This window comes from Monodon monoceros, unplaced genomic scaffold, assembly GCF_005190385.1.
Source record: "Monodon monoceros isolate NGI ecotype Baffin Bay Population unplaced genomic scaffold, NGI_Narwhal_1 Super_Scaffold_19, whole genome shotgun sequence".
NCBI lineage: Eukaryota > Metazoa > Chordata > Mammalia > Artiodactyla > Monodontidae > Monodon > Monodon monoceros.
Genome location: NW_021703775.1, coordinates 31,887,194 through 31,899,296, shown reverse-complemented (window position 1 = coordinate 31,899,296; position 12,103 = coordinate 31,887,194). Strand labels below are relative to the sequence as shown.

The window sequence follows — 12,103 nt, the reverse complement described above, 5'->3', positions numbered from 1 at the left end:
AGCAACTCTGTTAATTTATGAATTTAATAACTTTTCCTACATGTTTTGATTTTCTATGCACATATCCTCCATGAAAGAAGTTTCATGCCTTCCTTCTTAATCTATACCTGTATTTCCTCTTCTTCGAAATATTAAACCCCACAAGAACCTGAATCCGAGTAAACTCAATACAAAGATGCCAGTGGATTCTTTCCACGTCGCATGCTCTCATTCTCAGCTATGGTGGCCAGACGGCTGTCCCTTTCAACCAGTTCCTATCCTGACGAATCCGAGCAGAGTAGAGCAGGTTCGCTGCGCGGGCTGCCGACGCGCGCCGCTTGAACCCTGGCCGCCCCGCCCCTCGTCCGGACGCAGCCAATCAGAACCCGCCTCTTACGAGCGTCCCACCGGCCAAAATGGCGGCGGCCGTTGGCGCGGGGTCCGGCTTGTAGTTCTGTAGCTCCGTTGCTCTACTCCTCCCGTTGCAAAATGTGAAAGGAGAAGCGGCTGGTGGAGGGCGTCCTACGCAATGAGTCGGCGAAGGAAATATGGTGACAGCCCGGGCCTGAAGAACACGCCGCGCAAAGCGGCGGCGACTGAGGAATGCAGCTCGGTGGTCGAAACGGGGAAGAGGCGGCTGAGGTCGGCCCGCGGTTCAGGGCCCTGTGGGGCTGGAGAGAGGCCTCCCCGGCCCCTGCCGCAGCAAGAGCAGCCGCCAATAGCCGCTTCGTGCAGTAAAAGTAACCCCGAGGGTGAGACGTTGGCAGCGGGGCCTCCCTGGGCTTCGGCGCCGCAGCTTCAGAGGCCAGCTCGTGACCAGGAAACCCCGGGTGCAGGTGGGAGTGGAGTCTGAAGTTGTGTTTTCTTTCTCTGGGCTTCTCCTTCGTGAGTCCAAAATTAACGCGACACCCCCCCCCCAGGGCTTTCATCCCCGAGTGTGAGCACTGCCCCGTTAGGCGTGACAACCGCTTGTCGCCCCTGCCACAGGAATAGATTGTGGGGTTTACCTGTTGGAGGGAGGAAGGCTAATTTGTAGGCTGCTCCTCCAGGTATCAATAGTGGCAGAGCGAGGAGAAATAGTATCTTGTGCCTTCTGCTTATTACCACGGGAATTATTTCCCCTTAAACTTTTTGCCCTGATCTGACTTAGAGAAGGGGCCGTCTGGAATATATAGCTATCTCTATCCTCAAAGCCTTGGTGATGTCTCAACTCGTTATGAATAAACCGGAAGTTCCTTTGTATAATATCCCTCATAGTAGGAAACCAAGGGCCCCTGATTATTTCATTCTGATCACTTTTTGGTGTTCAATTTTTTCTAATAAGTCCTGGTAGGAATTGAAACTCATATAAGAGCTCTTTCCTAGAGCATGTTCTTAAAATACAGCTTTTATTACCTTACTTGTTTTTAGTTTGACAGAGCAATTGCAGAATAAACAAAAAAAGTGATACTAGACAAAACCAAGAAATGGCTCACTAAAGCTTTTTGAAGTAATTAGTGTAAGTTGGATAGAGTTGGCAAAAGGAAGCTAAACATAGACTTTTTCTGAAGTTTCTGTTGAAATGCTTTTGATTTTTGAAATGTATCTGTAAATTACAGGTGCTTCCCAAAACCTCCTAGTTCCAGGGGTAATGAATGGAATGACTAGGTTATACAGTATTGTACATTTATAGAGCTATTAGATTGTCTTAAAATACTTGCTATTTACAATGTCAAACTTATGAAGTACTACAGGGATTTTATGTGAAACATTTCAGTTGTGGCTAAAGTAATATAATCATCTCTGGCAAAGAAATTTATAATTGGACTATAAAGAAAATTTAGTCTAAGCTGGTATTTAACATTGGGGTATTATGAAGTAAAGTAATGCTTTAAAATGCAACAATTGTTATTTTAATCTTATTTTATGTAGAAATGTATGAAACACCAAAGAGAATGCTGCAAATGGATTTATTGTCATCTGCCTTCAGTTCTCCTAATGATCCAGATGGACAGAATGATATCTTTTGGGATCAGAATTCTCCAATGACGAAACAGTTAGGTAATTTGTTAAAACATTTTTATCTGGGTGAATATTTGATTAATGATTAGGATTTAACTGTAGAATTTCAGTCAGATATCCACATCAGGAACTTTTATACAGCAAATGTTTTTCGAGAATATTAAGTGATCATGTTTCTGTGATACGCGTGTAATGTCAGAATGCGTAGTGATCTAAGCCATGCTAATTAAAATTGTGTTCTAAGATGTAACCACTATTTTTAAAAATTAGTTTTTTGTTTTTAATTTATAGAAATGTCTTTGTTTCTTTAGGTAAAGGAAGAAAAAAGCGGATTTACACCACAGATAGTGATGAAATCTCACATATTGTTAATCGCATTGCTCCTCAGGTAAATATCAGTATTTTATAGTTTATTTTAAAACAGTGAAAATATGCCACTAAGTTTTTTTTATAGTTCATTTATGTGAAAAATATTTTGTCTTATTCAATTCTCTTTTTTAAAAACAGAGCAGCAAAGATTATTTTTACCTTTTCTACCACTGAAATGCATGTTTTGAAAAAAGGACCATAATTTAAAATTGGTAATATATATTTTCCTAAGCATATGTATATACTTTTTTAGAATGATGATTTTTAACTAGAGCTTTGTGTTTATTTTGTTTTTAATGTTATTTAACAATATATGGTATCATTTTTCAAGTTACTAAAAGAGTAGAATCAGACAATAAAAGTTTAAACTTCTAAGTTTTTGGTGATGGGTATTTTTTTTCCTGTCTATAGCACACCTTTTCCTCATTGAAACTGCTTTTCTTAATACTTGTTGGCTTATAATATCATCAAGAAACATAAAAATGGAAAAAACATTGGATTTGGTGTTAGTTCTCAGTCTGCCTCCTATGCTGGATGACCCTAAGCAAGTCCCTTAAACTCTCAGAACTTTAGTTCATTCAGCCATTAAAATAGAATTATTACTTGTATTGCTCTCTTTCTTGGATTATTATGATGACTGAATTGGATAAAAATTTATGTAAACTACAGAGCACTACAAATGCTAGGTTAAAGTTAATTATGATAGTTAAATTATTTGCTGTAACAGAACTGTATTTAAAAATTTATTTCAGCTCTTGTAATGCTTGAGTGTAAGGGAAGTATAAGTTTAGGTCAACCTCTGTTCTGGACCTCTTTCCTTTCTCTTTTTCTTATTTAGCAACATTTAAATCCAGAAAACACCCAATTTTTGCTTAGTATCTTTTCCATAGGAAGTTTAGTATTTTTCCTTGAAATGCCCTTTGATAGTGACTATATGTTGACCATAAACAAGAGATGACACTGGCCCAAACTGTGGTTGCAAGGATCACCATCATCCAGGTGGAGGAGACAGGAAATAAAGTTTTTCTTAGCAACTATAAAACATCCAGAATTACAGCTAACACAGTCAAAACAACTCTGTTGCTACTAGCTCTACCTTCCATGTTTGGTATGTCATAGAAATGCATTTTACATACAGTTCATTAGTTAAATAGCCTTTATACCATATACTACTTGCTTCATAAGTTAACAATAGATCTTCATTAATTGTGGGTTTCACATGAAAGAAGCATAATAAAATGTGTTTGGGCTGGCCAGCCTCAATAGTGATAAAAAGATAGTTGAGTAAATTATTGGACTCTACCTAAGTGGGCTGGAAATAATAGCTCACATAAAGAAATGGCAACAGTATGCAAGTGGTAACTTGTGTATAAGAAAAAGTACAGTGAAATTAGTTGCTTTTAAATATTACCATTTTCAACTGAGCACTTTTAAAGCACGTAAATCTTTGGTAATATCAAGGTCTTTTAAAGAACTTGTCATTTTCTCAGAATGACATATTCATGTTGTTTATTTTTAGGTGAGTTACCCTCCTCAAATAATTATTTAAGTCACCTTAATAGTTCCAGAGATGACATTTTTTTTAATTTGCACTTTTAATTGGTCAGTCATTTTGCTTTCTTCAGGGATACTTTTTGTACAATGTTGTTTTTTGAAGATGGTGTATATTTTTCCATCATTTTTACAACTCTGCACAGTATACTCTAGGATATGTGCTTAGATACCTTTTACAGCACCTGGATTGTAATTATTGATGAGGAAATTTAAAAAATATAACATTTACAAATACTATAAAAAAATACTATAAAAAACACATAGGACCCATGTATGTATATAACTAGATGTATAAAGTTATTGTACTTTTATATTCTAAAAATGGAATGAATTTAAAATTACTTGGTAAATGGACCAAAAAGTATCCATAATTAAATCATTAAGAATGTTATTTTTCCCTAAATTCAAGATTGTTGAAACAAAAGGGAAAATATGTATTGCATCTAAAATCAAAATTATTGCTTTTCTTGGGTATTTTGCAAAGCTAAAATCTACTAGGTTCAACTGGACATCTAAGAAAACTGCTTGTTGATTGAGGATTTTGAAATACCAAGTTGTAGGTATCTTTTCACCTAACTTTCTAGTGAATAAACATGAACTGACATCTTTATGCTCAGCATTTTGCTAGATGCTGAACTATCAGGAATAGTCCTTGCCTTCAAGTAATCTATAAACTAGTGATAAGATTATTTTAATTTGTGTGATAGTTGCTTGTTTATGCTCATTCTAGGTACTATAAAAATAGAGTAGAAAATGATTAACTTGTTTAATTTATTGGTTTGGTTTGTAACTAATACACAAATTTATTCTCTAATTTTATGCATGATCAAGTGACTGAAGGGTATAGCAGAAAGATCCAGGACTAAAATGGCTTTTTTCTAGCCTTAATACTGGTTAAGCTTCTTTACCTGCTTTCTCTACTTACTTTTTGTTCTTATCCCTCATTCATAGCATCAGTTCTAACTTTGCACTTATCTCTAGCTTGGTCCTGATTTAATTCTAAGTTGTCTTAATTCTACCTAAGTGCTGTCAATTAAGGTCAACATGGATTGTCCCAACTTTAGATAAGCGTTATAATGGGGATAGGGAAAATTTGGAGAATCAGGTGATACAGAAAAAACTCCATATGTATCTCTCTTTATTCATAATACTAATGATTCCTGCTACATGGTTTATTTCTGATACTAATGTTTATTTTATGAATATCTTACGACAACTGAAATAAGTTGTTCAGTTTTCTTTTGATAAAAGATGTGCTCTTACTATTGAACATGCATTTCCTAATTAATTAAATTCTTAAAAGCAAAATTTTTTTGAAAATAAGGAATTCCCAATTCTGAGTGTTTTCATTCCCAGAAACATAAATAGATCACTTCTTGCAGCTTGTTAGTGCTGTCCTCCATCTTCTCATTGTTTTGGAGTTTGTTTAGTAGCTATCACCTTACCAGAAATTATTGCTTTAAGAAAATAATTCAGCATAATTAAAGTGGATTTTTGTTTGGTTGGTTTTGGTACTTTTACACCTCTTTTTTTTTTTCCCCTTCTGCCAAAGGATGAGAAACCAACAACAGACTCCATGCTGGGCGTGTGGATTGGTGCAACTGCTATTCCTTGCACTCCTAGTGTAGCAAAAGGAAAATCAAGAGCAAAACTCAGCTGCACAAAGTAAGTTCAAACTTCGCAGTTTTTCTAACATTCAGTGAAGTAAGTATTTTTAATATTCTGTTTTGGTTTTGTGAATATGTCAAAATGGTTATAAATTATTTTCCTTAATTTTGACATGTAAAATTTTGACTTAAAATAATTATAATATCAGTATGTGTTAAAACTTTTGAATTTTAACTTTAAAATATGTTAAATAACAACTGAATATTTATGACTTAGAACTTTACTTAGTTGTAATTTTTAAAATATTTGTTTAATAGGTTAAAATCACAAAATCAGGAGGAAGAACTTATGAAATTGGCTAAGCAATTTGATAAAAATATGGAAGAGCTAGATGTGATTCAAGAGCAAAACAAGAGAAATCATGATCTTATCCAGATGATTTCAGAAGCAGAGACTTTAAATAATTACAGAGATAATGTACAGATGCAGTTACTACATGATATAGTTCCTGAAATAGATAATGCTATGATAAAGAAGCCAGTGAAAGAAAACAGGATATTTGTGGTAAATGATCAAAACAGCAGTCAGAAGCCATTTGACCAAAATGCTGAAGCAGCCTTTATCGCCATTTTTGATGGTTCTACTCAGAAATGTAGTGGACAGTTAAGCCAAGATCTGTCAGATGCTTTCTTGAACACCAGTAGTACTGCCTTTGGAAAGAAAAACGCTTTGAAAGAGGAGAACATCATTACTAATGAAACTCTGGTCACTGAAAAACTACTAAATAAAACCCAAGGATCACTTTCTCATCAAGTAGATAATCCTGGAATGACAAAATCATATGTGACTTCCTGTACTAAGGAACCAGGAGCTTTTAATAAGCACAGTGATACATTTACTACCAGTGATTTTGAGGATGATTGGGAAAACTTACTAAGTAATGAACCTTTTGTTATGCAAAATATTGAAATGTCTGAACTTTTCGCTGCCCCTGAAACAGCCCAGATTACTGATCAAAAGGAAATTTGTACCTTTAACAGTAAAAATGGTAAAAGTAAGTCAGGAATGAATACAAGTCTAGATACCAGGTTAAGGGATTCAAAAATTTTACAAGATCTTCCTTCAAAGACATGGAACAGTGAATTAACAGATGCTGCAAAATACAGATTTTCACCAAAGCTGAATGATAAACCAAATAAATTATCATCCACTGGAAATAAAATGAAATTGGAGAAATCTTTTAATACAATTGTTCAAGACAAAATTCAAGACTGTGCAGTTGCGTCTAATCTGGCAAAAGTAAATGAAGATACTCATATTAAATTTACTTCTAATGTAAATGCTTCTGAAAAAAAGTTTACTTTGAACCCAGGATGTTCTAATGAACAAAAAAATAAGTCCATTTTTAATCAGTCTTTGAAGGCACCTACTAATGTCGAGCCTTTAGGCTCTGCAACTTTGGGCAATAAAACCAGTGTTTGTAACCCAAATCAGACTAATGTATCAAAGCTTCGTTCTTTCTTTGATGATTGGAATGATACATCATTTACCGATGAAATGGTTAAAGCCTGTCATCACTTAGAGAATACCTGGGAAGCAGGTGATGTAGACGATGATTTATTATACCAAGCATGTGATGATATTGAAAGACTAACTCAGGAACAAGACGTTAGAGTGGACAGCAAGACATCAGAAAGTGTATTTGGGATCAATAATTGTTCTAAACACAGAGCCAAAAATGTGTTTACTACACCTAAACAAGGAAGTCAGTTGGTGCAATCAAAGCATTTGAATCTGAACAGCGTTTCAGTGCAAACATCTTCATTGACAGATAGCTTACAAATAAATAAATCAATGAAGATGGAGAAAAGGGAAATTTGTGGAAATTCTCCGGGGTTTTTAGGTGCCACGACAAATTTGACTATATATTCTAAGAACTCAAATTGTCAGATCAATAATCTGCATGTCTCTTGGAATAACACTGATGTTCCAAAACAAGTGAATAGTTCCACATCGGTTCTTACAGGAAGTTCAAGTTTGAATGTGAGTTCAGATCATATGAGTACAGAAATTGCTGCTAATAAGAAGAAATTGAGTACTCCACATCTATTGCATGGCACCGTAACAGATGAAGCTCAGAGTGACCTTAACAGAACAGTGAGATTTTCTAAGTACATGTTTACAAAGATAAAAAATTCTCAAATTCTTTCTCAGTTTAATAACAATTGTATAACAGGAAGTATCTCTGGTACCAAAATCACACAGGGTTTGCAGAAAAATAAAACAGTCAACCCATTATGTGGGAAGGCTGTTCAACAGCAGTCTTTGGTGAAATTTTCTGAATCTTTGAAACAAACTTCAAAAGGTATGTATGAAATAATTTTCTTTGAAAAGTAACCAAACTAGTTATTTGTTTTATTGAATTTGCATAACATACATGTTAAAAACTATGATGTTTAACTAGAAGTTTTAAAGTGATTCTTAAAAATAATGATGCTGGAATATACAAATACTGGGTGATTTATGTTTTGAAAAGACTGCATCGAATTCTTTGCCAACATTTAATACAGTGACTAGTGTATAGTAGGCACACGATAAGTATGTGTTGAATGTTTTCTGAATTATTACCTGGAAAATTTTACTTATAGATTGATGTATTACTGTGTGAAGATTCCTTGTGTTCACTAAATATCTCATTGTTTTAAAATTTGAATAATCTTACCTCTGTGTTTAGCAGAATATTGAGGTGAACACTATTTGAAGATTTAGAGCATTCTAATTAAATGCCTTTGCTAGAATACCATCTGATATAAAACTGTTAGTTATGATGGTTAGAGTTGTTATTTACTTACTCAGTACATCCTGTGATCTTTGATTCTTTCCAGTTCTTCTTTTCCCCAGTTCTCGTTTCTATCAGATTCCATTGTTTCTACCTCAAAAAATATATCTGAAAACTGTCCATTTTTCTCACTGTCTCCTGCTACCACCCTTATGCAAGCCAACGTTTCCTGACTGGACTACTGCAGTTCTTTTACCTGTTCCCTGTCAATTCTAGTCTCCAAAGAGCAGAATCATCTTTTAAAACAAGAGGAAAAAATAAAAAACAAATATGGCATTTGTCTGCTTAAAGACAACCTTCAGCCACTGTCCGTCATATTTCAAATAAATCCAGACTTTACCCTGTGATCTACAAGGCCCTGGATTATCTCTCCTTAACCTTCCTGTCCTCTTTTTTTTGCCTTACCTATTAGGCTTCAGCTACACCAGCTGTACTTCAGTTCCTCAAACAGAATAAGTTCTTTTCTAGTTCAGGAGCTTTGACTGCTAGTCCCAGCTAACACTGCTTCCCAGCATGTGACCGCCACCCCTCCTTTGGCTGGTGCTTTTTTTAAAAAAAATTAATTAATTTATTTATTTGTGGCTGCGTTGGGTCCTCATTGTTGCACGCGGTCTTTCTCCAGTTGTGGCAAGCAGGGGCTACTTTTTGTTGCGGAGCGTGGGCTTCTCATTGTGGTGGCTTCTCTTGTTGCAGAGCATGGGCTCTAGGCACGTGAGCTTCAGTAGTTGTGGTGTGTGGGCTCAGTAGTTGTGGCTTGCGGGCTCTAGAGCGCAGGCTCAGTAGTTGTGGTGCGTGGGCTTAGTTGCTCCGTGGCATGTGGGATCTTCCCGGACCAGGGCTTGAACCCGTGTCCCCTGCATTGGTAGGTGGATTCTTAACCTCTGCGCCACCAGGGAAGTCCAGTTGGTGCTTTTTTATCCTTAGGTCTCAGTTTCAGTATTGATATTACTATCTCACAGATGTCTTCCTTCAACAGTCTATAAATGCTTTCCTTGTTATTTTCAGTCATCTCTCTTATTTCCTTCATTTCTTTTATCACAGTTTGCAATCAAATATTGATAACTGTCTGTCTCATCAGTGAATACCTAGGCCTACCACGGCAGCTGCCAGTTAGATGTTTAATAAGTATTTGAATGAACATCATGCAATATAATGTGAAAAGTCTGTCATTCACTGATACTGTAGTAGTTTTTAAAAGGGAATATTTCTGGCATAACTACATGTGCTTCTTAATGCCCAGGGCACTTCACCAGAAACCTGGTGCCCCCACATGCATACGCCAAATCTGCTGGCTCTTTTCTGTTTATCCTTTAAAAGCCAGTGTGTTTCTAACCACGCAGAATGATTAAGGTTCTCTTTCTTTGGGTTTCTCCAATACCCAGTGCTAACTTCTGTTACAGCATTTACTGTGCTAGCTTGTAATTATAGATTTCCTTAATCAGTCTCCCTCACTTGGGGCTAAACATTAGGATTCTTACCTATTATGTAGATCAATGCTTCTATGGTTAAGGGAGTTTTTAGTTTCTTTTAACATGATTGTTTTCTGTTTAGATGATGCTTTTGTTGGCATTATTGCTACAACTTCCCTATTTAAGTGATCCTTCCCTTTAAAAAAACATTGTAACAGTAATATGTAGTTTTATAAAAATAAAGAAAACAGTATACATTAATTTGAAGTAAAAAGGTAAGTCCTCTATTTCTCCTTTCCTCCAACCATTCCTCAGGGAAATTATATAGTATACACTATCTGGCAACTTGGTTTTGCTTTCACTTAATACATTGTAACTGTCTTTTCCTGTTAGTACATATAGATTTGCTTTAGTCCTTTGAGTGACTACATAGTATGTCATTATATGGATGTACCATAATTTATTTAACTGTTTCTCTGTTGATGGAGGTTTAGTTTGATTGCAGTTATTTGCATTATAAACAACAGTACAGTCCTCCAGTGAATATTCTGCATAAATTTACACACACTTGTGTGATTGTATGTTAATTACTGAAAATTTATGTAAGGTTCAGAATGTTTTAAATTTTGATGGATATCTCCAGATCGTCCCCCCAATCGCATCAATTTATATTCTTATCAACACTGACAATGAATACTTCTCTACATTGTCACTCAAACTAGATATTTTGAAGCTTTAAAATTGTTTTCAGTCTATAATAGTTTTAAACATTTAAGTTTATGTTTAAATAAGTATAATTAATTGAAGCATGCTTCCAACATGAATTTATTTACTTATAGTTGTAATTCCATTAAAAACTAAATCTCTCTGGAATATTTGAGTTTTTCCAAAACTCCTGTCTCCTGTCTTACCTGCATTTTTTTAATGGATGGATAATCTGCCTTTCAGTTTACTTTACAATTTTTCTGTTAAGTTTGATAGTGCCTAATATTCTAATTAATATTAACATTGTTGATATTTTCTGTTATTTCTATTTCCTCTTACTTTGGTATAGCAAGCTGCTCTCCAGGAAATATCTTTGAAACAAAACCCTTCTGACTACCTCATTGCTTTAAGCTAGGCTTGGCTAACTGTGGCCTGTCCAAATCCAGCCTATATAGCCTGCTTTTGTACAGCCAGCATACTAAGATGAATTTCACATTTTATTTATTTATTTATTTTTGGCCACATTGGTTCTTCATTGCTGCAAGCAGGCTTTCTCTAGTTGCGGTGAGCAGGGGCTACTGTTAAGTTGCGGTGTGCGGGCTTCTCATTGCGGTTGGCTTCTGTTATTGCAGAGCACAGGCTCTAGGCGTGCAGACTTCAGTAGTTGCAGGACGCAGGCCCAGTAGTTGCGGCGCACGGGCTCTAGGGCGTGTGGGCTTCAGTACTTGCGGTGCGTGGGCTCAGTAGTTGGGGCTCACGGGCTTAGTTGCTCCACAGCATGTGTAGGCTCAGTAGTTGTGGCGCACAGGCTTAGTTGCTCCACAGCATGTGGGATCTTCCCGGACCAGGGATCGAACCCATGTTCGTTGCATTGCCAAGCAGATTCTTAACCACTGCACCACCAGGGAAGTCCCACTTTCACATTTTAAGTGGTTGAAAAAAATCAAAAGAAGTATAATACTTCATTACTTTCATTACTTTTGAAAACTATATGGAATTCATACTTCATTATCCATAAACAAAGTTTTATTTGAACACAGTCACATCATTTACTTATATGTATCATCCATTGCTGTTTTCATGCTGCAAGGGCAGAACTGAACAATTGCAACAAGAAATCACATGCTTTTTAAAGGTTAACATACTTTCTGGCCTTTTACAGAAGAAAAAAGTTTCCTGACCCCTGCTTTGGGATTAAGATTAAAAAGAGCCACTCTTGCTTTGTACCTCGCAATAGTTTGAGACCTTGCTATGTATTTTCATTGCAGATTGTGTTAAAGGAAGTGCTGATGGGAGACATGAATGACTCTTTTGAAATCAGATTTGCCTAATGAGACTTTATTAATATCACAAAACCAGCTGTAAGGCCAGTTTTAGGGAGCTATGTTCTTTTCTGCCATCATGGACTATTAACCTATTTTCCTTCCAAATTTATGGTCAACTGAATGTAAATTGTGTGTGTGTGTATTCTGAGTTTCTTGTGTTTCTCAGCTTTCAGACTAAAATAATAGATAAATTAGTCAAGCTAATTTTAAAGTACACTTTAGTATTATTCTCTAAGAAAAAATAGCTACAGTCTGTGAGATAATTGACTTAGAAAATAAAAGGCAACAGAATCATCCAGGGAGTTTGAGATATG

The 12,103-nt window shown here is 35.9% G+C and overlaps 1 protein-coding gene across 3 annotated transcripts in view; it reads left to right on the top strand.

The window, feature by feature from the left end:
• The first annotated feature begins 413 nt into the window (after nt 1–413).
• ETAA1 (ETAA1 activator of ATR kinase) overlaps nt 414–12,103 on the top strand; it is a 29,163-nt gene continuing 17,473 nt past the window's right edge. For all 3 annotated transcript variants that reach the window (XR_003794983.1, XM_029232548.1, XM_029232547.1), the window contains exons 1-5: nt 414–815; nt 1,891–2,019; nt 2,292–2,368; nt 5,456–5,568; nt 5,829–7,876. Coding sequence is in view for 2 of the 3 variants with exons in the window: in XM_029232548.1 (XP_029088381.1) it covers nt 509–815; nt 1,891–2,019; nt 2,292–2,368; nt 5,456–5,568; nt 5,829–7,876 (2,674 nt within the window). In the remaining variant the exon portion in view is untranslated. The remainder of the gene's footprint in view (nt 816–1,890; nt 2,020–2,291; nt 2,369–5,455; nt 5,569–5,828; nt 7,877–12,103) is intronic.